This window comes from Peromyscus californicus, unplaced genomic scaffold, assembly GCF_007827085.1.
Source record: "Peromyscus californicus insignis strain IS unplaced genomic scaffold, ASM782708v3 Scaffold_15__1_contigs__length_86483966, whole genome shotgun sequence".
Taxonomy (NCBI): domain Eukaryota; kingdom Metazoa; phylum Chordata; class Mammalia; order Rodentia; family Cricetidae; genus Peromyscus; species Peromyscus californicus.
In genome coordinates this window covers 84,568,300-84,592,388 of record NW_026294447.1, presented here as the reverse complement: position 1 = coordinate 84,592,388, position 24,089 = coordinate 84,568,300, and the positions used below count along the sequence as shown (strand labels likewise).

Sequence of the window (24,089 nt, the reverse complement as noted above, 5' to 3'; positions counted from 1 at the left end):
TATAACAAGCCTAGGAGCAATAACCTAGTGTGTAATAGGCCACCTGGGGTGGTGCACATTCTTTCTTTACTTCTTCCTCATACCTACCAACTGTGTCTTTGGTTAGTTAGATTGTAGCTCATTACTTAACCTTCTGATTCTAAATTTACCTATAAGAGAAGGTTGCGACTTCAAGCATCCAAATGCTGTTTTGTGGATTAGGATGTGGTTGAAGTTTAGTAAATGATGGTCAATTATAATATCTTTGGGTAGATGACTTACTTTAGATATTTTATTATCCTACAGTATCAATCAGTTTTATGCTAACAGGTAGACAGGTCTTCTATGCTTAGTAGCATATCATATTACATTCCCATTGATTATCTGTTTCTTTGAATTCTAGAAGATTGGGGCTAGGACTTATATCTGTTTGTGTTTACATCATTTTGTCTATTTAGAATTCTTAATACTGCTGGGCGGTGGTGGTGCACACCTTTAATCCCAGCACTCGAGAGGCAGAGACAGGCGGATCTCTGTGAGTTCGAGGCCAGCCTGGTCTACAGAGCGAGATCCAGGACAGGCATCAAAACTACCCTGTCTTGGAAAAAAAAAAGAATGATTAATATTGCCTTGAGTCTCAGCTTTGCCATTTTTCTGTAAATAAGCTTTAGTATTTATTTTTATATAATAATCAGATTTAATAATTTTGGGCTGTGATAAAATGTTCAATGAATTATCTATACAAATGATGTTTTTAGTAGTATCAAATGATTGAGAAATGATTACATACATCTTCGTAGTTTTCACTTGATATGCTATACTGTAAGTCAGAGCTAAAAAGCAGCAACTTAGAGAGAACAGTTTATTTCATGTGTTGTTGTTTGAGACATTCTTGCTGTGTAGCCCAGGCTGGCCTGGAAGTCAGGGCAGTCTTTTCCTCGGCTTCCCAAGTACTGGGACTAACCCCATTTGACTTTCATGTCACTGTGATAACTGGAGCGTCTCTTGTGGTTTTGATAATGGAGATGTCAGGATTGGTAAACCCACTGTGATATTGTGTTCTCCGTGGCTTTCAGAAAAAGTGCAAAATTTACTAACAAGTGTAAAAAGTACTCGAATATCTACATTTGTATAGTTTGAATTAAGACAGGCTCTCATTATGTAGCCCTGGCTGGCCTAGAACTTACTGTGTAGACCAGGCTGATCTGATCTTGTAATCACGAAGCTCAGCCTGCCTCTACCTCCCTGCCTCTACCTCATGAGTGCTGAATTAAAATCTTAAACTGTTTCTCTTTGTTTACTAGAAGGTTCTTGTGTAAGATGACAAAGTAGCTATTTATACCACAGTCCCCTTTCAAGAAATCCATTTTGAGGCTAGAGAGATGCTCTGTGGTTAAGAGCATTCACTGGCTGTTCTTCCAGAGGACCGGGGTTTGAGTTCCAGCACCCACATGGCAGCTCACAACTGTTTGTCAGCCCAGTCCCATGGCTTCCATGGGCACCAGGCATAAATGCAGTGCACAGACATACCCATGCAGGGAAAACACCTATACACAGAAAATACATAAAAGTTTTTAAAAATTAAAAGTAAGAAATCCCTGCAGGTGTCATGGCTGGAAAATGCCTTTAATCCCAGGCAGACAGAAGCCGATGGATCTCTGTGAGTTTGAGGACAGCCTGGTCTACAGAGCAAGTTCCAGGACAGCCAGAGCTACACAGAGAAACCCTGTCTTGAAAAACCTAAAAAGAAAGAAAAAAAAATTTAACAGTATTTTCTACCCATAATAATGGATGTTGAAACAAAATATATTTTTTCTCATCAAAATTACAATTTTATTTCAAAGTGATATTTATAAAACAAGAATTACAGAAAACATTGTTGAGGTTCCCACATTGGAACATTCTAGAGTTTCCACTGATAATGATAAAACACTGTGGAGCATATTTTCTTATATAAACTTGACAGTGCCAATTGGTCTTTAAATTTTTTTCTTAGATTTATTTTATGTGCACTAGTGTCTTGTCTACATGTATGTATGTGCACCATGTACATGTCTGGAGCTTGTGGTAATCTGAAGGCAATGGATCTCCTGGACCTGAGTCAGCCACCATGTGGGTGCTGAGAACCAAACCTGGGTCCACCGTAAGAGCAGCCAGTGATCCTAATTCCTAGATCCCATACTGGTATAGTTTCACTTCACCTCCTCATACTTCATTCAGATGTGTGTCCATTGTCATTAGAGGCAGGAAGGAAAACTGGAATGTGTGTGTGTGTGTGTGTGTGTGTGTGTGTGTGTGTGTGTGTGTGTGTGTGTGTGTGTGAAGACAGGTTTCACTCTGTAACTGGTTGTCCTGGAACTTCCTAAGTAGATCAAGCTGACTTGAGACTCACAGAGATCCACCTGCCTCTGTCTCCCGAGTGCTGGAATTAAAGGTGTGCTCCACCATCCTGGCTTGATTTTATTCTTTAAAATGTAGAATTTTTTTTCTTTCTTTTTTTCTTTTTTGGTTTTTCGAGACAGGGTTTCTCTGTGTTGTTTTGGTGCCTGTCCTGGATCTCACTCTGTAGACCAGGCTGGCCTCGAACTCACAGAGATCCACCTGGCTCTGCCTCTCGAGTGCTGGGATCAAAGGTGTGTGCCACCACCGCCTGGCTAATATAGAATATTTTATTCTTTAAAATATTTATTCTTGGGGCTGGAGAGATGGCTCAGAGGTTAAGAGCACCGACTGCTCTTCCAAAGGTCCTGAGTTCAATTCCCAGCACCCACATGGTGGCTCACAACCATCTGTAATGAGATCTGGCGCCCTGTTCTGTATACATAATAAATAAATAAATCTTTAAAAAAAAAATATTTATTCTTTAAAATATTCTTTAAAATTTGTATATTGACACAAATACATGCAGAATGATATTAAGTTTGGTTTGTGAGGCCAGGGATTGGAATTTTTCAAAGAATAGTGGTTCCTTTGTTATGCTTGATAGTGCTGCATACATCACCCTTACCATACCCCCTCACACACTGGGGATCAAACTCAGGGTCTTGTGCCTACTGCGTAAGCATTCTATCACTGTGGCAGCCCGTATATTGTAATTTTGACACACATATTTTGGACAATAATATCTTTTTGATATTTCCTTTTTGATTACTTATAGATTTTCTAGTAAAAGAAAAAATTTGCATTATGGAAATTTTAGATTTGGGCAGCCAGGACTTCTAGTATAAGAAGTTATTTATTAGGCAAATAAGTAGAAATAACATAATCTATCACCATTATCAGAAATCAGACACAGAGGAAGAACAAGGAGGATCTGTGAGTTCAAGGCCAGCCTGGTCTACATAGTGAGTTCTAGGACAGCCTGGTTTACATACTGAGTTCCAGGACATAGTGAGTTCCAGGACAGCCAGGGCTATGTAGAGAGACCCTGTCTCAAGAAATGTGTAAAAGGGGGCGGGGGGGGGGGGGGTGGGGGGGGGGGGGGGGGGGGGGGGGGAGAGAAGAAATCAGACATTTGTGGAAAGTAGAGGTATTCCATTGAGAACTGTGCAGAAAAATACCTCCTGCTTTGTTTTTTAGAGACCTGGTTTTATTCAGTCTAGGGTTGAAGGTAATTTTACATTTGTTCTCTGACTGAGACCATGTTAAGAGATCTAATCCTAGAGCTAGAGAGATGGCTCAGCGGTTAAGAGCACTAGCTGTTCTTTCAGAGGACCTGGGTTCAATTCCCAGCACCCACATGGCAGTTCAAACTGTCTGTAACTCCAGTTCCGGGGGATCTGACACCTTCACACCAATGCACATAAAGTAAATTTAAATAAATTATTTTTTTAAAACAGAGGGTGAATCTGCAGCGGAGCAAGTGGGGGTACTTAATTAGTTGACTTACAGGAACAGCCTCCTAACCTGTGTTTGTTTGACATGTATAAAATGACATCTGTGGTGTGTTCATTTTAGAAGGTTTTGAAAAATAGCTAAGAGATAGATAATGAGTATTCAGCTCTGAAGTAGCAGCAATGGCATAGTTGACATCTAATTAGTTTTTAATTGAACTGACGCGCACAGGTTCTCAGACATCTTTTCTTGTTGCAGTGTTTGATGATGGTGACGAGAGAACGCTGAGGCGCACCTCTCTTTGCCTGAAAGGGGAGAGACATTTTGCTGAGAGTGAGGTAAGGTGGTAGGGTTGGTTTGTGAGCTGCAGCGGCTGATGGGGACGTGAAGTGGGAATTGAATTCATCTGTCTCTTCTGCAGACGCTTGACCAGCTGCCTTTAACAAACCCAGAGCATTTTGGAACACCAGTCATTGCCAAGAAGACGAACAGGGGGAGGAGGTCCTCACTTCCTATGTGAGTTTTTCACGTTTGGTTCATGTACTGATGTGTTAAAGCCTTCCACAGTTGACTTTCCCAGAATGGCCGTGTTCTGTTGGGTAACATTTCCATAGCGTATTGTAAGGAGGACATTGTACCCAGGGTAGGCTTTGTTCTTAATTACTCCCTTTCCTTTGCCCAGACATTACAAAAACTCCATTTTCCAAAAGACTCTTTCAACTTGTTTGACAACATCATTAACTGGTATGAGTTTCCATTACTAAGTAATTATTTGTAGTTTTTATCTCTTTATTTAAAAACAATTTTGAACTTAAAATAATAACAACAGGGTTCTGTGTGTCCTTTGACTAGATTACCCAGTTTTTAATATTTCTGGCCTGTTGTCTTATCTTTCCATCTCTTTGTGATACTTATTATAATTAGTTTTCAGTTCTGTAATTTTTTTTTTTGTGGCCCTGGCTATACACCAGGCTGTCCTTGAACTGACAGAGCAGCTGCTCCTGCCTCTGCCTCCCGAGAGCTGGGTTAAAGGCGTGCGCCATCACCGCCTGACCAGTTTTATAATTTTATTTTACTGAGCAATGTGAAAGGAAGCAGAGAGCATAACAATCCTTTGCCTTTAAGTAAAATACTGGTATCATAATCAGAAAATTCACATGTGTACAATGTGTAACCCGCAGCCAAACTCAGGATCATCTTGCCTCCTGGTCTAAAGTACTGGGCCTGCAGGCCTGCCCTACCTGGCTTACAAAGTTTACCTTAAGGAGACTTTTACCTCCTGCTGTCAGCTTTTCAAGGTCCATCTGTCCTCCTAGATGCCTTCAGAGCATCCTTTCAGGATCCAAACCAAGGTCACGTTCATGTGCTTCATTTCTGTGATTTGGTTTGTGAGTTCCCTTTAATCTGGAAACATTGGTTAGCTTTTTGTTGGTTGGTTTTCATAATACTGTCATTTAAGAGTACAGGCAAGTTGTGTGGGCTTATTGGTTTTTTGTTTTTGGGTTTTTTTTTGTTGTTGTTGTTGTTTTTTTTTTTTTTTTTGTTCGAGACAGGCTTTCTCTGTGTAGCCCTGGCTGTCCTGGAACTCACTGAGCTCTGTCGGCCTTGGCCTCCTGAGTGCTGGGATAAAAGGTGTGTGCTACCATTGCCCGGCCAGCAAGTTGTTCTGTAGACTGGTCTTCAATGCAGAGTTTTCATGTGTTTTTTATTTATAGTTTAAGATTATATATTTTTGACAGTAAGTGATAAGTGTTCTTCTCAGTGTAAGTACATCATAAATACATACTGTCATTTGTCCCATAGCCGGTGACATTACCTTTGATCACCGAGTTAAATGTGGTTCCTGCCTAACTTCTGAACTTAGAGTTCTCTTAGTTCCCTTTTCTGCCTCGATAATTAAACAATAATCTATGTGGAGCTACTTTGCTAGTAGATAGGCTGTTCTTTCTCCAGCTATCATTCCTTCAGTGGCTTTATCACTCACTGAGGCTCCTTTGGTATATCAGTACCGTTATGATAGCAACATGGTGATTTTGTAATTGTTTTGTTCCTGCCTCATTTTTCAGTTACATTTAGTTACCATTTTCCTGGGCCAGTAGGGTGGCTCAGGGCTGAAGGCACTTGGGACCGGGTCTGACTATCTGAGTTTGATCCCTGAATGTCACAGGATGAGAGAAGAGGACCAATTCAGTGGGAGTTGCCTTGGACCTCCATGTATGTGCTGTAGCACATGTGCAAGCAGGCAAGCACACACACACATGCACACATACACACACACACACACACTGAATGGTTAAATGTAAAAATAAACTTTTTTAAAGAAAATCTTCCTTATCAGTGTGTATTCATAGATTATAATTTTACTTAATGGGCTATGATTCATTGTTTAAAATTTTTTATTTTGATATTCAAGTTATTCTAGATCCAGCCAGTGGGCTGGTTTGTATCCTTTTTATACATGTCTCCACTTCTTGAGTACATGGCCACTTCCTGGCACTGTGCAGTGTCATGAGTTCATAATCTTTTTTTTCCAGCCTCAAACCTTGATATTTACCAGTTTTCCAGGGACCTTTGTTCCTTTCGATAGGAAAGAAATATTTAGGAACTCAGATCCAGGTACTGGCTGTGTGCATTCCTGCCGGAAGCATATATAACAGAGATGTAAAAAAGGCCAAGTCAGGCATACACGTGGCAAACCAAAAAGCAGCCAGAGACCTTTGAGGCCCCTGACTGGAAATCTCAGTCCAGCCACTTAGTGGTTGTGTCTCCTTATTACAGTGACCATGTTTACATTATCTAATTCTAGTCCTCACACACACAAACAAATGCTACAAAATCCTGGTGCTAGTTCATAGCTGAGGACAATGGGATTGATAATGTCCTCCAGTTGGGAGAGGGTTATATAGTGCTGGGTGTGTTTTTCGTAGTGTAGCAAGTGCTCAGCATACGATATTGATTTAATGAATCATTAATGCTCTGTGATACTTTTATTCCTAAAATTGCACTGTAGTCTTTAGTAATTATAATTTTTAATAAGTCGAGTAAACTGATATTTTAGCGTAGGACACTCAGAAGCAATAGAGGCATTAGAACTAACAGGAAAATTAGTCACTGCAGAATGGAAGACATGGTGGTTCCTAGGCAATGAATCTGAGAGAGGAAGAAAGGAAAGTAACAAAAAGATAAGGAACCGAATACCTCCAGATCTTTTAATAGTTAACGGCATGGTATACCATAGTGAGTGACAGATGTCAGTGTATAGTCATTGAGATTTTAAATGAGAGTGCACACTCATTTTTATTTAAAAGTATAGACTTATAATTAATGCATATTATGGACACTTAAGAGTAAATGACTATTTTGAAAACCCACTAGAAAATTAAACTTACATTGTTTGGCCTCTGGCATTAAAAAACAGAAAGGTAATCTGTTTTAAAAGTGCATGTGGTAAGCAGGGAGTTGGTGGCTCTTGCCTTTAATCTCAGCACTTGGGAGGCAGAGGCAAGTGGATCTCTGTGAGTTCAAGGCCAACCTGGGCTACAGAGCGAGTTCTGGGACAGCCAGGACTATATAAAGAAATCCTGTCTTGACAAAAACAAACAAACAAAAAACCCCAAAAGTGCATTGGTGATATAGTTAGGCTTCTCTGTCCTGGCGGGGAACCTGAGTCCAGGTATTCAGTGATGTGAACTCAGGAGTTACTCAGGTCGCCCATCTCCTCAGCCCCGGTTAGAATGGCGAGGCGGCCTTGGGAGCCAGGCTGAGCATGCAGCAGTCCGCACTGATGGGACCGGTGATGGCTGTGTCAGCATAACGACCAGGTTGTTCTGACTCTTAGCACTGAAGACGAAAAGGAGGAGGAGAGCAGTGAGGAGGAAGAGGAAGACAAGCGGCGTCTCAGTGATGAATTACTAGGAAAGGTTGTCCGGGTGGTGTCCACGGCCGAGAGGACTGAATGGTACCCTGCTTTGGTAAGTGAAGTGCCATTGCAAATTAGTCAGCTGTGTTACTTGTTGAAAATGGCTTTGAAAAACTTATTGGACATATATTGGAAATATTACAAATTTAATGAAGATTTTATTATGTGTTTAGAAATTAAAAGTCAGGTCTATAGAAACTGGCCATTGTCTTTGATTACCCATTCTTGGTTATCATTTATTGACACCTCTCAGGTGTGTTTCCTCTGACGTGTTCTTCATTCTGTCCCTTTACCTTTTTACATCTTCAGTGCTTTTAGGTTGATCCCTAACCCTTTTTATTGTTTGTCTCACTCTGTAGGTTAAGCTGGCCAGGAATTTACTGTGTAGCCCAGGCTGGCCTCAAATTCATAGCTATCCCCCTATTCCAGTCTCTAAAGTTGTAGACAATGGTATGAGCCACCATACCTAGCCTCTTAATCTTTACTACATTCAAACTACGTATCTAGAGTTATGAGGAGAAATCATTTCAAATCAGTGATAACCTCACACAATTTCCGTTCTCAACAACCTAGTCAGACATGGTGCTGCACGGCCGTAATCCCAGCACTCAGGAGTCCAAAACAGGACGTTTGCTTCGGCCTAGCAGCTGGACGCTAACTTGGTATAACATAGAGCTTGTCTAGTGGTGATGGTGCACGCCTTTAATCCTAGCACTCAGGAGGCAGAGGAGGTGGATCTCTGTGAGTTCAAGGCCAGCCTGGTATGCAGAGAGCAAGTTCCAGGACAGCCAGGACTACACAGAGAAACCCTGTCTCAAAAAAAAAACAAAAACCCAAAACAACCAAAGAGAAGGTATATAGTAATTTTTTAGTACTGGGACATAAACTAGAATAAGGACATAATAGAAGGAAAGGTGTACTTAGATTTTTTTAAGTTTTAGAAGTGATAGTCTTTGAACAATAGAGGATATTTTATGAGAGAAAGAAGACCTCTTGGTGGTATTTATCTCCCAGAGGGTCCTCTTTGACTGACTGTCAGGTGAGAGTTGGGGGAGACGAGACTACAACCGTAAATATAACCGACCCCTGAGACAGAAGGGTCTTTACCTGGTCCCCGGAACAGTAGGAGATAAGGACGGCATTAGCGCTGCAGGTTTGGGGATGTTCAGAAGAGTTTGCTTGCCCCATGGTTAGATAGACCGGAAGTGACAGGAGTCACTGTGGAGGCCGTTAGTTCACAGGCGATGAAATGAGGCTTAGGGTTGTTTATTCGTCCTCCGAGGCTTTGCTGCTCCACCTGTTCTGGCCTGCTGGGGCCAACTCTGTCCTTCACTAGTGTCCTGTACCTAGTGTACCACTGCACCATCCTCCCATTGTGAGATGTGTGCGTGTGCACGCTCACAAGTGTGCACACATGCATGCGTATGTGTGTGTTAGGTGGGCCCTCCATCACACTGTTGACTCTTGAGGATAAGCACAACTACTCTACTAGTCTGGAGTTACTAGCACCTACTGGGCATGCATTTCGATCTGGTGTTAAGGTGTGACCATGCCTGTAATCCTAGCACAGAAATTATTTACTAATGACACTGGTAGGGTGTTTTCTTGCTTTCAAAGGCTAGATTTAAAAAAGCTTTTGTTAGGTCTTTTTTTTAATGACGAATTGAAAACTGTTCATACCCTGATAAAAAAGATTTTGCATGGTTTTTAATAGCCGGATTTTAAAATAGGTGCATGTTCAGGTTTTTTTTTTTTTGTTTTTTTTTTGTTTGTTTGTTTGTTTTGCTTTTCGAGACAGGCTTTCTCTGTATAGTTTTGGTGCTTGTCCTGAATCTCACTATGTAATTACTATGTAGACCAGGCTGGCCTTGAACACACAGAGATCTGCCTGGCTTTGCCTCCCGAGTGCTGGAATTAAAGGCGTGTGCCACCACTGCCTGGCCTCAGGTATATTTTTTAAACTGACCCTCTAGAGAGATGGTCCAGTGATTAAGAGCATATGCTGCTCTTGCAGAGGATCCGAATGCAGAACACCACATGGGGAGGTTCCCAGCACCCACCGGGGTCCGACACCACTGGTCTCTGTGAGTGCGTGCCTGTGCACACACAATTAAAATAACTCGGGAGATGGAGACAGGCAGGGCTCTGTGTGTGAGCTTGAGGCCAGTCTGATCTACATAGTAATTTCCAGGCTACATAGCGAAACCCTGTTTCAAAAGAAACAAAAGTCCTTACCACTTCCACCAATTAAAAAAAAACAAACAAAACTGTAATGCAGGTCACACATTCATGCCAGCCATGGTACCTCCCACCTGCAGTCCGCCCTTAGTAAAGAGGGAGGAGTTCCAGGGTCAGTCATCCTTGCTACATTGTATATTGAGGCCAGCCTGGGTGGGCAATAGAAGCCCGTATCTGAAAAAAATAGAGAACAGCTCATGTATCCATAAATGTTACTGCTTTGGATACAAAATAGTCTTGGGCGGGGAGATCCTTCGAAGGTAAGGTGCTCACGCCAAGTCTGTAGCCTGATCTTGATCCCCAGGACCCCCATGGGGGAAGGAAAGAAAGTATTATAACAAGTACTGACCCTCACAGAACGCTGTGACACATGTGTGCCCTCCCACACAAATAAGTAAACGTAATAAAAAATTGTCATTTAGCTAAGAATTTTTAAAGCAATAGTATTTTAATTTATGTTTTGTTATTTATTTTATGTTATCTAATGACTTTGTTAAGTATCTAGAAAGCTAATGAAATCTTTTATTAATATTTTAAATTCTATTTCTTTGTGTATGGGGTGTTTTGCCTGCATGTATGTCTGTGTACCTCAGGGTGGCTGGTACCTGTGGAGGCCAGAAGAGGGTGTCAGATTCCCTGAACTCAAGTGACAGACAAGTGTGGCCATCATGTGGCTGCTGGGAACAGAACCTGGGTCTTCTGGGTCCTCTCAACTGCTGAGCTTTCTCTCCAGTCCCCCTGTCCCCTAGGTTATTTTTAAAAGCACATACTGGTGAGGTGGCTCAGTAGGTAAAGATGCTTGCGACTAACTCTGACAGCGTGAGTTGGCTCCCTTGGAGACCCACGTGGTGAAAGGAGAGAACCACGTCTTACAAGTTGTACATTAACCTACATGAGCGCCATAGCATACTTGAACTCTCCCTGCCCTGCACACAAACGAATAGGCATAGTAGAAAGGTTGAACATGGTCTAAGTTAGGGGTGTAACTCAGTGGTTGAGTGTTTCCCTAACATACGAAAGGCTTTGGGTTTAATTACTTAGAACTTCAAAAAAAATTTTTTTTGTTAAGTAAGTAAGTAAATAAATGTGTTTTTTTTTTCTTTTTTTTTTTGTCTGAGCAAGGGGAGTCAGTAGATTCTGAATTTGTATTCCAGGTCATCTCTCCCAGCTGCAATGATGATGTCACAGTGAAAAAGGATCAGTGTTTAGTTCGATCATTTATTGATTCTAAATTGTGAGTAATGAAACACCCGGTAATGATTCATGGGAATGGGACACGGTGATTGGCCGAGTCACTCAAGATGGAATTGAGAAGTTATTTAAGTTTTGTTTTTTTTTTTTTAAAGATTTATTTATTTATTATGTATACAGTATTCTGCCAGGCCAGAAGAGGGCACCAGATCTCACTACAGATGGTTGTGAGCCACCATGTGGTTGCTGGGAATTGAACTCAGGACCTCTGGAAGAGCAGTTGGTGCTCTTAACTACTGAGCCATCTCTCCAGATCCCTTAAGTTTTTATATAGGGTTTAAGTTTTTATATAGGGTACTTTTAGCTGATACATTTTATATAAAAATTGAACAATAAGTGAGAGCAGTATATTAAAGACATTTATTTGTTAATAAAGTGTATATAGTTTTTTAATTGAAAAATTCTGGATTTTTATCATGTGCTATTTCATATTATGAATTATGAAACTTCTTAATAGACATTTTATTAGTAGAATAATTACTTCCATGTTTTATTTTAAGAAACAGACTTTTAGAAACTTTCCCTTAATTTCATGTTTTTTTCAACTAAAACAGTAAAATTAAGTATATATTTGTTATTATCTGTGAAAAATATATAATATATAACAATCATAAGAATATTTTAACAAATTAACAAAAATTAGGAAATACTGAACAATAACATTCAGTGTTAACTGAAATGACTATGTTCATAGAAACTGTTGTCTATAGGAAGGTTGTGTATTTGGAACTATTGTGAATTTGACGCTCTCAAATAAGAGTACTTTGAGGTCATAAAACGTAAAAAATACTAGCTTTCTTTATATTATCTCCAATACTTTATTAAGGATTGGGATATTCACAGCCTACAACTTTTAAAACACTATTTACAAAATAATTTTGATTCTTGAGGTCTTATGTATGTATTAATGTGGACTGTTTAAATGGTGTTTTTTATTTAATAAGTAGATCTCCCCGTTTTGTTCTTTTTCATAGTTACTCCATAGCAAGAAAGGACATTAAGGAACTAGACATTCTCAGTCTACCAGAATCTGAGCTCTGTGCTAAGCCAGGTAAAAGAAGCTGAGTCAGCCTATCATTTCATGCTGTGCCTGTGTCCGGAGACTCACATATGGAACAGTACTGACTAGTCTCTGTTACCACATTAACTCTTTGGAATTCTGTGTCCAGCCTGTGGTCTGTGGACTCATGTGGTCCAGTACAAAATCATTAACTTAAAACAATGAGTCGTTTGGCTTTTTCCTTCTCTTGTTGCTGGGTTGCGTGGTTCCTGAATATGAACCTCACAGATAATGTGTTGAACACACCCTTGCTTAATGGCATTTTTGTCATGTCTCAATAAAATACCCGGTTTGTAAATTTTACAAATTTAACTTTGCATGTTTAGTCAATAATATTTCTTTTTTGGTTTTTGAGTCATGATTTCTCTGTGTGGCCTTGGCTGTCCTTGAACTCACTTTGTAGACCATGCTGGCCTTGAACTCACAGAGCGCTCCCTGCCTCTGCCTGAGTGCTGGGATTAAAGGTGTGTGTCACCACCACCTAGCAATATTTCTTCTTTTTGAAGGGTATGGGAGAGTGTCTTTCTACATAGCCCTGGTTGTCCTGGAACTCACTATTTAGACCAGTGTCCTTGAACTCACAGAGCTCCACCTACCTTTGCCTCCCGAGGGCTGCTTCCCCACCTGGCTGACCATTATTATCTAATAGTGGGGCTGGAGAGATGGCTCAGTGGTTAAGAGCACTTACTACTCTTGCAGAGGACCCTGGTTTGGTTCCCGGCACCCACATGGCAGTTCACAGTCATCTGTAATCAGTTCCAGGGGATTTAATGCCACTGGATATCTATAGGTAGAACACTCACACACATAAAATAAATAGAAATCTTTTTTCTAAAAGACTGTTTCTAATCTCTGCCAGACATGGTTTCACTTGGGAGGTAGAGGCCTGTGGGGCACAAGATCCAGGCTAGATTGGGCTACACAGTGACAGTTGAGACCCTGTCTCACAACAATAAGTAAACAAAAATTCCAGCGGACTGTCAGAAAGGCTACATAATCTTCTAACTCCTGACACACTCAGATGCCCTGTACTATTTTGTGAACGATGGCTGGGTGTGGACTGAGCTTTCTGACCCTGAATGCCATGCATCTCCCTTAATTCCATGCGCTTCATCCTGTGGGAACAGCTGAAGTCCAGGTTTCCTTCCATTCAGGGCTCCGGAGAGCAAGTGTCTTCTTAAAAGCTAGAGTCGTTCCTGATAATTGGAAAATGGATATAAGTGAGATCCTCGAGTCGTCCAGCAGCGATGATGAAGACTGCCCAGCTGAGGAGAACGAAGAGGAGAAGGAGAAAGAGCCCAAAAAGGAGGAGGAAGAACCGGTAGGTTCGATTCCATGCAACGTGGAAACTTTTTTTTTTTTTTTTTTTTGCTTTCTCGTGAAAATAATACCTCCATGTGTTTGTTCTCTGTCTAGATTTTCTGTTGTTTGTTTTTGTTTGAAACTTTTCTTAGCTTAATTTGGTTGAGGTGTTGTGGCTGTTCGGCTCATAGTGCAGTGTATGAATTAGCACCGGTTTTTAGGGCGAAGTTACCCAAAAGTGCTTTTTAGGGATAATCAACAAGATTAGGGGCCTGGGGGCGGGGCGCTAGGTGTTTCTGCGTGTTCACTGTCAGTGTGTGAAGTCATTGTCCCCCTGCTTTCAGGGTGCCGAGAGAGTCAGAAAGGTGCTGTCCAGAGCTGGTACAGCTAAACCGGAGCTGAGGGATTTGAACCCACGTCTCTCTTTTTTTTTTTTTTTTTTTTGGACCCACGTCTCTAGTCTCCTAACTTGGAAACCTTCTAGGAAATCTTAATTACACCTAAAGAAAAATTCTCCTGGAGTCTTGGCAAATCATAGAAGAGATTTAGATTGTATTTTTATCAGGAGTGGTTTTCTTTGTAATATTGCTGTGTTGTTCATAGGATGATTATAGAAATCATCCATGAGTTACCATGGTTGCTCACATGGTGTTTGTCTGTTTATTCACCAATGTTTTGTTAACTGGGATAAATATTCTAGTGTGATTTGGGTTGTTGAGAGGCAAAACAAAGAGCATGAGTTTACTGAAAAAGAAGATCTATTTGAGCATGAAAAAATTAGCCCTGGAAATGTGGGCTGCTTTTGTTTGTTGAAATGCACAAATGTGCACTTCTGGAATGCTGGGACTAGACTTGTGTGTGAGGAAGAGTACATGCTAGCTCTCTCCTTTGACTCCCCTGCAGCATTTGGCTTTTTACACTCTGGAATCAGAATGGCGGTTCATACTTCCAGGCTGCCTACAGAGTTGCCATAGTAACATGCTGTTGGTTTTAAGTGAGCATGCTCAGAAAGACAGGAAGGTTTAGCAGAGGCTTGGCAGGTTGCCAATGGAGGTTTGCCAGCCGCTTTGAAATGGGCTGCCTTTCTTTCCCTTTCATGTAATGTCTGATTTTTATGTGGAGGAGAATGTAAGTAGTGCTGTATAACCCCGCGGACGCTGTGCCCTAAGAGGGACAGCAGAGATTTGCCAATCAGCCTGGCATGTCCAGACCCTGCACTGACTAAGTAGAAGTGGAAGCTAACCATTTTGCATTTGAAAGGAAATGCAGCACATAGGTAAGATTTTTTTTTAAAAAAAAAAATTTAGTTATTGTTTGGATTGCCAAAAATGGGATTAGGTAAAAATTTTAGATGTTGATTATGTGACTGATGTGGTGGAGCTTATAACCAAGCGTAATTGTTTCTTGTAAAAAAGACAGGAGGAATCTATTTTTAGAGGATTAGAGGGTAAAGGGTATTTTTCTCAACCATAAGATAGCTTTAGGAATGACAATCATGAGACATTTGGTAAAATCCAGGATTTAAAAACTGAATATTGGATGTGATAGCTGTATTTTATCTGAATTTAGGTTTAGGTTGTGTGTTTCAGGGTAAATAGGCCACATTTTCAGGGTGTGAACTGTTAACAGTCTGTGGTTTAGCTTCTGGATTTTTATTTAACATCAATTAGGATCTTATATTGCCAAATGCCGAAAAAGGGTTAGTCTCTTTATTTTTGCTAATACTTTTAATAGGTGTTCCTTCCAGAATGCATTTTACCTACCCTTCAAAAATACCTTGAAATTTTAAACAAAGAGGCTAAAAAGAGCTTTGTAAGAAGTTGCAGAGGGTGCCTATAAAATAGTAAATAGTGCTCATGTTACAGTGATTAATTTTATAATATTGTAATGTTTCATTCAAGCTGGGAGTGATAAATGTTAGTAAAAATGAATAGAGCAGAGGCTATTATTTGAATGTAATAGTAAAGAAAATTGAAAAGATAAGGACACTTAGAAAAATAGTATCTTTTTACAATATGTTACTTATGAACTTGCTAAAATTTATGAGCATGGTTGCTTTAGTCCTAAAAAATAACAGGAAAAAAAATCACAAAATGCAGGCATGATTCATACAGTTTCTTTTAAATTATTTTTCAGATGCTCATTTTCATAGCATTTGCTTTATTGATACATACTTGTTGTAAACTACTTCTCTGGCCACCTTGGTGGGTTTTCTTGAGTGAGATTCAGGTTGTTTTAGGGAAAAAATCAGCTGCATTTTTCTTGCTCTTGCATTTGAGTGAGATTTAGTTGCTGAATCATTCTAACTTGTCTTGAAGAATAATTGTAAAACATTTAATATACTGATCATCTAAGAAATGCTTTAAACTATACATAGCAAAGGGAGAAACATGAGTAGGGTATATAGTGAATAATCTGATAAGTCAGGGCCTACCTGGCTTAGTCATTCTGGGCCTTTCCCACACCAGTGAGGCTAAGCTGTTGTATTGCATTACAGATCGTGATTCTACCTAAGATGTATTGATAGTGTACTTCTTAGGAGGACTGGACGATGCTTTACAAGAATCTGAAGATCCTTTGTAACATTTTGTAAGCCGTTAAACTGCACAGTAGATTGTCACTCAGTGTAGACTAGCAGGCAAGCGTATGCAGCAGAATCCTACAAGTGTTGGCCATCTCTGCAGTGAGAATGAGCAGTAGCCTCTGTTTACCCATCCTGTGTCAGACGTTTAAACATAAGTGGGAGCAGGAAGATTTGAGAGTCTACAGCTGTATAATGGAGCAGTAGCTTTTTTATTTAATACTTTATTTCCTGCTCATATGCTACTGCAGGATTTGAGAATAAGCAGTATGTCTCATACTGTGCTTGGGAAGAGAATCCGACAGAAAGTAGTTCCTGTCTGTATTGGTAACTGCAACAAATAGATAGTTATGCTGGAGAAAACCTAGAGATTATCTTGTGGGTGTTATTTAAATGTCTTTGTTAAGAAAAAAAATTTTAAGAAAATTTTATATTAGAAAAGACATTGCTAAATTTTTTGAGCTTGGAAATTTATTGGAAAGTCCAGATTAATACAAATAATGATAACTGTTATTCACTTTTCTTGACTTATGATTATATTGGATAAATATAGGAGAATTTTCTAAAGGTAAGAAGTTAGAAGATTAATTATCAAGAGGAATTTAACTAGTTTTAGCTTAAATCATCATTGATTTAATGGCTTTGTGTTTCAGATTTCATGTTTAGCAATGAAAATTAAAATGAGTGAAGTTTTTATAAGAACTGCTCTTTTTAGTCTAGTGTATTGATACGCTCATTTCTCCAATCTTGAGAATTTTCTAGGAATTACCATTACATTTGGTAACCAAGATAATTTTCCATTATTGTAAAAGTCATAAGTGCTTGAGGTTTTTAATTCCTGGAAATATGAATATTAATTTTTTGGTATTTAAATCAAATGTCACCTGTGCCAACCTATGACCGAGTAGATTAAAGACATTTGCTGATGATTGTTCAAAATCACTTTGTATATAGATCCACAGTAAATACCTGATAACTCAGGAAAACTGTCAGTAAAAGCTAAAGGTTCTTAAATGTAATATAAATATTATAGCTATATCAAATAACTTGAATTAAACTAAGCTTTAAGTAAATCTGAAACACCAGCCTTCAATGAATAACTTAGATACTCGCTTACATTCAAATATAACAACTTGCTTAAATTTAGACTACTAAACAAGGAAATAAAAAAATGTCCTAACTATAGGCTGGAGAGATGGCTCAGGGGTCCAGAGCACTGCTGATCATGCAAAGGCCCTCTGTTTGATACTTAGCACCCACATGGCAGTTTACAACCATCTCTAACTCCAGCTCCAGGGGAGCCAGTGCCACCTTTTGGTCTCCTCAGGTACTGCATGCATGTGATACACTTGTGTACCTGCAGGCAAAACACGCATACACATAAAATAAATAAATAAATCTCTTTTGAAAAGTCTTAATGAGTTTTGAAGACTCTTCACTGTTTTAGCTTAAAGCTTGAACCACACTAATTCACCTAATGAGACCGATGAGGTTTATACATTTGTTCACACAAATACAGCTACATTTTCAAAATAATTACTGTGTATAGGTGTTATATCTGCATGTGTGTCTATGCACTACTTTCATGCCTGGTGCCTATGGAGGCCAGAAGAGGGTGTCAGATCCCCTGGAACTGGAATTACAGATGGTTGTGAACCACTATGTGGGTGCCGGAAGTTGAACCTGGGTCCTCCGGAAGAGCAGTCAGTGCTCTTAACGGGGGCGCCATCTCTCCAGCACTCTAATACAGCTCTATTTTTTTTTTGTTGTTGTTTTTAAAACACTTTTTATGTAATGATACTTTATATCTGTGTCATCTAAGAGGTTTGAGTGATATGAAAAACTTGATAGCCCCAATATCGTATCCTGATGGTTACATACACCGTATGCACCATTTCAAATGAAAAACCGTTAACGGCAGTAGTTTACGAGTCATATTGTTGTTTTAAGGAGACGTTGTTAAGTTTTGAAACAGTGTCTTACTGTGACTATATCACATCCTTTGGGCTCCTGGAAGTACTCTACATGTGTGTAACAGTGAGGGATGGTACGCCTGTAAATTTTAGGATCAGATGGCATTGGGTCTCCAACTATTGCGGGTCAGTTCGGTGTCTGTGATCAGGTCATCTTCTTTGAATGTTACCGTGTCTCCACCCCTGGAAAGAAACTCCTAAGTTCCAATGGGAGCAGCCTTTTCCTTTAAGCCTTATACACTACACGGAGTAGCTTTAGAGCCCACAGCGGGCCGCCCTTGGGCCCAGTCGCCAGGGTGGCATGTCTGATAGCCAGGTCCCTGGGGTTCTGCCCTGGTTCAGGAAGTCTTTGCTCCTCGAACCCTTCCCATTCTGTTTGCATTTCTGGTCCTGGCGTCCCCCACCTGCTGCCCATGCCTGCCCTCCAGCCAGGCTGCTCGGTTACACGCGGCGTCCCTGACTCCTCATGACTGTGTCATCACAGCCAGAACAACTTTGCTGACAGTCACCAGAAACCTTCAGCCAAGCAGAAGTGTGTCCTAGCTCATCTTACTCCTTAGTAGCATTCAGCTCTCATGATGTGACATTTGGTTTCTGGGTTACTTCCCAACCAAATGATAGAATAACTCTGAATCTATATGCACATCTCAGCTGTCTCTTAGCGACAGACACTTAGATTAGACTGTTCATGGGAATTTCTTTTTATTTGGAAGTATTCAAACTCAGTATGCACACAGCCTCACTTACCTTCCTTTCTCCTTCTCCGGCCATTCCTAATTTATTTTAGTAGAAGCACCATACCCAGTTGCCAAAGCTAGATACACGGAATACATGGACGGCATCTGGATTCTTCTCTTGGTCCTCCCCACCCAATCCATTTAGGCACACAAACCCTTTGTCTTCTACCAACTTGAGTAGTTCCTTAATCTGCCCACTTCTTTCAGTAAATACTCTGGCAGCCACTGTCTTCCCCTAGACTAATGCGGTGGCACCTCCCTGCTGGTGTGTTCACACTTACCCTCCTCCATGCCCGTCTCTGCACTAGATCTGAAGTCAGTTTTTTAAAAACAGAAACTACATGTGATCCCTTGGGGAATAAAATAATTTTAGGGCACAAAAGAGGTTGTGGTTTTTACCTTTTTGAATTGAAATATTTCTAAAGCATGTTATGTAATGCCATCTCTCTTTCAAAGCAGTGTGCTAAGCATTACTTAATGTCACATTTATTCCAGGTCTATTTATGCAGGTAATTCACTGCTGTCAGAGCTCTTGGACCTTACACAAATATTGCCCACTTAATTTTTTAAACTTATTTTTCTTGTTTTGTATTGACTTATTTGTGTATGCATACATTTATTTGGGTGGAGGAGGCAGGCATATGCCATAGAGTCTGTCTCAAGGCTAGAGGACAACTTTTAGAAGTGGGTTCTCTCCTACCATGTGGGTCCTGCTGCTTTTACCTAAGGCTTAGTAGCAGCCACCCTTCCCGGCTGAGCCGTCTCACCTCTGTGTTTAAGGCAGGAGCTCTGGAACCTGGCTTGTCTTCAGACTTGCTCTGTAGCTGCCGATGACCTTGAACTGCTCCTCCTCCTCCTCCTCCTCCTCCTCCTCCTCCCTGTCCCTCCCAAGTGCTGGGTTTACAGCACTAGCCCACCGGTTCCCGCTCAGCTGTCAGCTTTTGTACTTGAAACTCTGTTCATAGAAGATCAAGATTTTAAACTCTCCCTCCCTCCCTTTCCATCTCCTCTCTCGTTTTGTGAGATGGGTGTTGCCATGTACCCAGGCTGCCCCTGTGCTCACGCAGGTCTCCTGCCTCAGAGTACCCAAGACTGCGGCGGCGCAGATCACCCACTGTGCCACGCTTTTTCTTCTTACATTTTTTTTTAGATTTATTTTTTTTATTTTATGTGTATGAGTTTTGTTTGAATGTATGTTTGTACAATCTGCGCATGCTTGGTGTCCACAGAAGTCAAAATAAGGCATCAGATCCCCTGGACGGGAGTTACAGATGATTGCGAGACACTGTGGGTACTGGGAACCAAATCCTTTTCCTGCAAGAGCAGCAAGTGCTCTTAACTGCCGAACTCTCTCTCTAACCATTTAAAAATTTGAAAGACTTTCTTTTTAAATTGAAGTCTTTCGTAACTGTTTCACTGAGGTGTTGTGATCTATTATATCAAAACATCAGCCACCAGGAAGATGCATCTTTTCTTATCATTGTTAAAATAGGCAGCTCTGTATTTGAACAAGTGAAGATGACTAACCCGAATAATGTCCTGCTTATTTTACAGACTTGTTGGTTTTTAAATGAAAGGGGCATAACCCTCTTACCAGTTCTATGTATGTATATTTCAGAGAGAGAGAGAGAGAGAGAGAGAGAGAGAGAGAGAGAGGAGAGAGAGGAGAGAGAGAGAGTGTGTGTGTGTGTGTGATTATGGAGGGAACTTAGACACTAGCAGTACCTTTTCTGTTTTCTAATTTTTTCTTAGGAGAACACTTAGGCTGAGGTTTCACCAGCCCTTCACGTTTTGGTTTCTTCTTTCCTGTGCTGTAAATGAACCCAAGGCGTGCCAGGGATTTTGTTTTCCACCCTTTCTCCCCAGGGGACCCAGACAGGCAGCACTGACAGTCTGGCCCATATTAAACCCTCATCACCTAGTTTCTGAATAAATGAATAAGTGTGGATTATGTAAAATCTTGTGAAATTACTGTTTGAAACAAGGTGTCGGACTGTTGTTTGAAGGTTAATTAGAACAGTCTTTGACACGACTTCTCTTTTCCTCAAAATATCTCTTCTTAGACAGTATACTCTAAGTAATCTCTCTCATACTCTTGTGGTTTTTTAAATAACTTTTTCCTTTGACCGATTTGAGATTTTCTGGACCTTGTCAAAGAGTTCTTCTCTAACAATGCTTGTTTGTCATCAGCCCACTGGAAACCTCTAATAGCTTTCAGCCCCTATCGGATGAACTCTCGATTTTGGCGTCAGTTTCGCTGCTTTATGGCTTTTCATCACCGACCTGTGGAAGTCTGGCGTTCACGGGTTGACTCCTGGTCACGTTCTTATTTTCACTTTTCCATATCTCCCCACTGCCACTCAGATGCTGCTCGGAAGCTCCTATTGCAGCGTTGGGTATCTGAGTTAGTTAAATGTTGGCCTTGTGTTCCCGTTTCTCTTCTCACTGATGACTATCACAGGGTAAATACAGTGAGATTAAACTAGTGGTCATGCTCACTTGTAATTGCAGCACTCTAGTCAGGGGCAGAGGCAGGAGGATAGCTACAAGTTCCAGGCCAGCCTCCATGTGTATTTTGACAGTTTGAATAATTCCTGATTTACAGTCAATAGAGTAGATATTCTAGCCAGGAAACTTAACAGCAAACTTGAGGTGTGTGTTACTTCATTTGTAGCACATGCCTGTAATCTCAGCACTTGGACAGGAGGATTGCTGCTATTTCGAGGCTAGCCTAGACTGCAGAAGAAAACACTAAAAGAAAAAAAAAAGTAACAAATTGTATTTATCTTCCCATAAATTGGAAAAAAATCCATTTGTCACTAGAATCTATGCCATTTCTGAATGAGCATTCATTCCCAGAGGTGTGTGAGGAAGGTACAGGGGAGCGGTCTTGCCAGTCACCTGTGTCTTAAGACATCTGGAGCCATCCTTCTCCTTCCCTGCTTTCATGGCGTTGTTGCTGAGCGTTGGTTGTTAGCAGCCAGTGTGAATCACAGAAGGAAAGTCTTCTCAACTCAGTTGCAAAAATGTCCTTTCATCACACAGTGACTGTCTAACTACATGCAGTCATCAGAGATGAACGCCGTGAATACAGTAACGACGCCCCAAAGCTCACAGGCCTCCTGAGCACAGCCAGCATGGATAAGAACGAAAGACAAAAGAAAGCAACCAACAGAACCTCTCACCCTTAACTCCCTCCCTCCCCTTCTCCTTCACCAAAGGCAAGATTTACAGCATCCTCCTCCTCTTCCTTGTGGACTGCTGTGATGGCTTGTGATGGCTTCCTCTCCAATGTGTCAGTCCCATTCATGGCTGAGAACTGTAAAACATGCACCTAATTCTTTGGAAACTTCATATCTCCTATGGTATCGAGCAGGTTCTGCACCCCCCCCCCCCCCCCCCCAGACACAGTTTCTCTGTGTAGCCCTAGCTGTCCTGGATCCTCCTGCCTCCGTTCCCAGATGCTGGGATTCCAGGCGTATGCTCCGGGCAAGTTCAGTTCTTTATCACATTGTCCTTTTCTGATCACAGCGTCCCTCAGACCATCTCCTGCTGCTTGCTGTACGGGGACTACCAGCCACACTGAAAGGCTTTCTTCAGTGTTCGACGGCAGCTCCACCCCAGCAGAACTGTTCATTCCATCCCTGTTCCCGCACTCTGCACTTACACATTATGTGGTGTTGGCCTCTTCTGCCTGTCTACATCACTTTCCAAAATCAAAGCAGCAAAAATAGAAGATGCCATGTGCTCTGATTTTCATCCACAGTGCTTTTGTACAACTCCTGAGTTATGCTTTAATGGTTAAGAAATACTGGAACTTAAAGACATAATGCCTCTTGTCAGAAAAGTCAAAATCTGATAGTGTAGACAAACAGCTACTTGTAATACTAAGTAGAATATAGTGGTGCCCATAGCATTAGACATTTCTTAGCATTATAATCATGTACATGTATTGTCTGTATCCTTAAAATCCTCTTCCTTGAGCTGGCGTTTTGACTGAGTATGTAGTTACTCTTCCAGTGCTTGATATCACGACGGGAAGAAGGCTGGTAGTTCAGAGAGTCCTCTACCTTCCTTCTGCCTGCTCTTTCCCACACCTCCGTCCTTGAACAATGCAGCCCCTGGCTCCCAGTCAGGAAAGAGGTGCCTGCAGGGTGAGAGGGACTCGTGGACAGCGACAGCAGCCCAGTAGCGGATCTGAATCCCAGACAGAGGCAGCTTTTAGGACAGGGAGGCATCTTCTAGTGTATGTAACACAGCTCCTTAAAATGATGGTGAGGGATTCCTTAGGAGATGATTTATTTTTTGGTGGAAATTTCCTTTCAAGAAAGTAGGTATATGTAAATTGAATTTTTTATTGATTTTGTTTCTGTATCTTAGAACTGTACTTAAATTTTGTGACATGGTTCCTCACGGAGTCTAAAATACTCTTTATTATTCACTAACTCGATGCCTTTAAGCTATCACTTTTTAATCTGTAAAAATTATACTCAATCATGAAAAATTCAGCATAGCTTGCTAGAACCTTGTTTGTGCCCCATTTGTAGTGAGTGGGTTGATTTTGTTTCTTTGTATTGAAGAACAACTTTTTATTTACTTGTTTGTTTATTTGTTTTCAAGGCAGGGTCTTACTATGTATCTCTGGCTGTGGTACCACTCACTATGTAGACCAGGTTGGCGTTGGAATCACAGAGCTCTTCCTGCCTCCTAGATTTTATTATATATTTTAATCGACTACATGTTCATTGATCCTGGCTCTAGTATTAGCTATTAAAATTCTTAAAGGCTAACACGATTTTAAAGTGCCCGCTGCCGTCTAGGCACTGAACAGTCGATATTTATTGCTTGAACATTGCTTTTATCTGAACATCGTTTTGAAAATGCAGATAGTCTGAATTATTCTCTTAGAACACAGTCAAGTCATCCTCTAAAGTCATGATCCTTTATATGGAAGAAACATTAGTGTTTTATTAATTTCTCCGTAGTACTGCTGACTTTGCAGTGATGTCTGTAATCAGATGTGGTGTATTCTTACAGTCTCAGCATGTGGGAGGTGGTGGGAGGTTCAGGAAGAGTCGAGGTTAGCTTGCCCCGCCTGGGCCACAGTGTCAAAACAAAACCAGAAAAACTGTAAATATTTGCTGATGGGTAATCTATCAACAGATGTTGTATTTTTGAAACACTTATTTATGTGTATGCGTGCATGCGTCCGTGC

The 24,089-nt window shown here is 40.8% G+C and overlaps 1 protein-coding gene across 1 annotated transcript in view; it reads left to right on the top strand.

Annotated features, from left to right (window-relative positions):
• Positions 1–24,089, top strand: part of Arid4a (AT-rich interaction domain 4A) — a 71,765-nt gene that overhangs the window by 16,977 nt on the left and 30,699 nt on the right. Inside the window, exons 6-11 of the mRNA XM_052739646.1 lie at positions 4,072–4,151; positions 4,235–4,329; positions 7,652–7,784; positions 11,125–11,204; positions 12,196–12,272; positions 13,436–13,602. Coding sequence (XP_052595606.1) covers positions 4,072–4,151; positions 4,235–4,329; positions 7,652–7,784; positions 11,125–11,204; positions 12,196–12,272; positions 13,436–13,602 — 632 coding nt within the window. The remainder of the gene's footprint in view (positions 1–4,071; positions 4,152–4,234; positions 4,330–7,651; positions 7,785–11,124; positions 11,205–12,195; positions 12,273–13,435; positions 13,603–24,089) is intronic.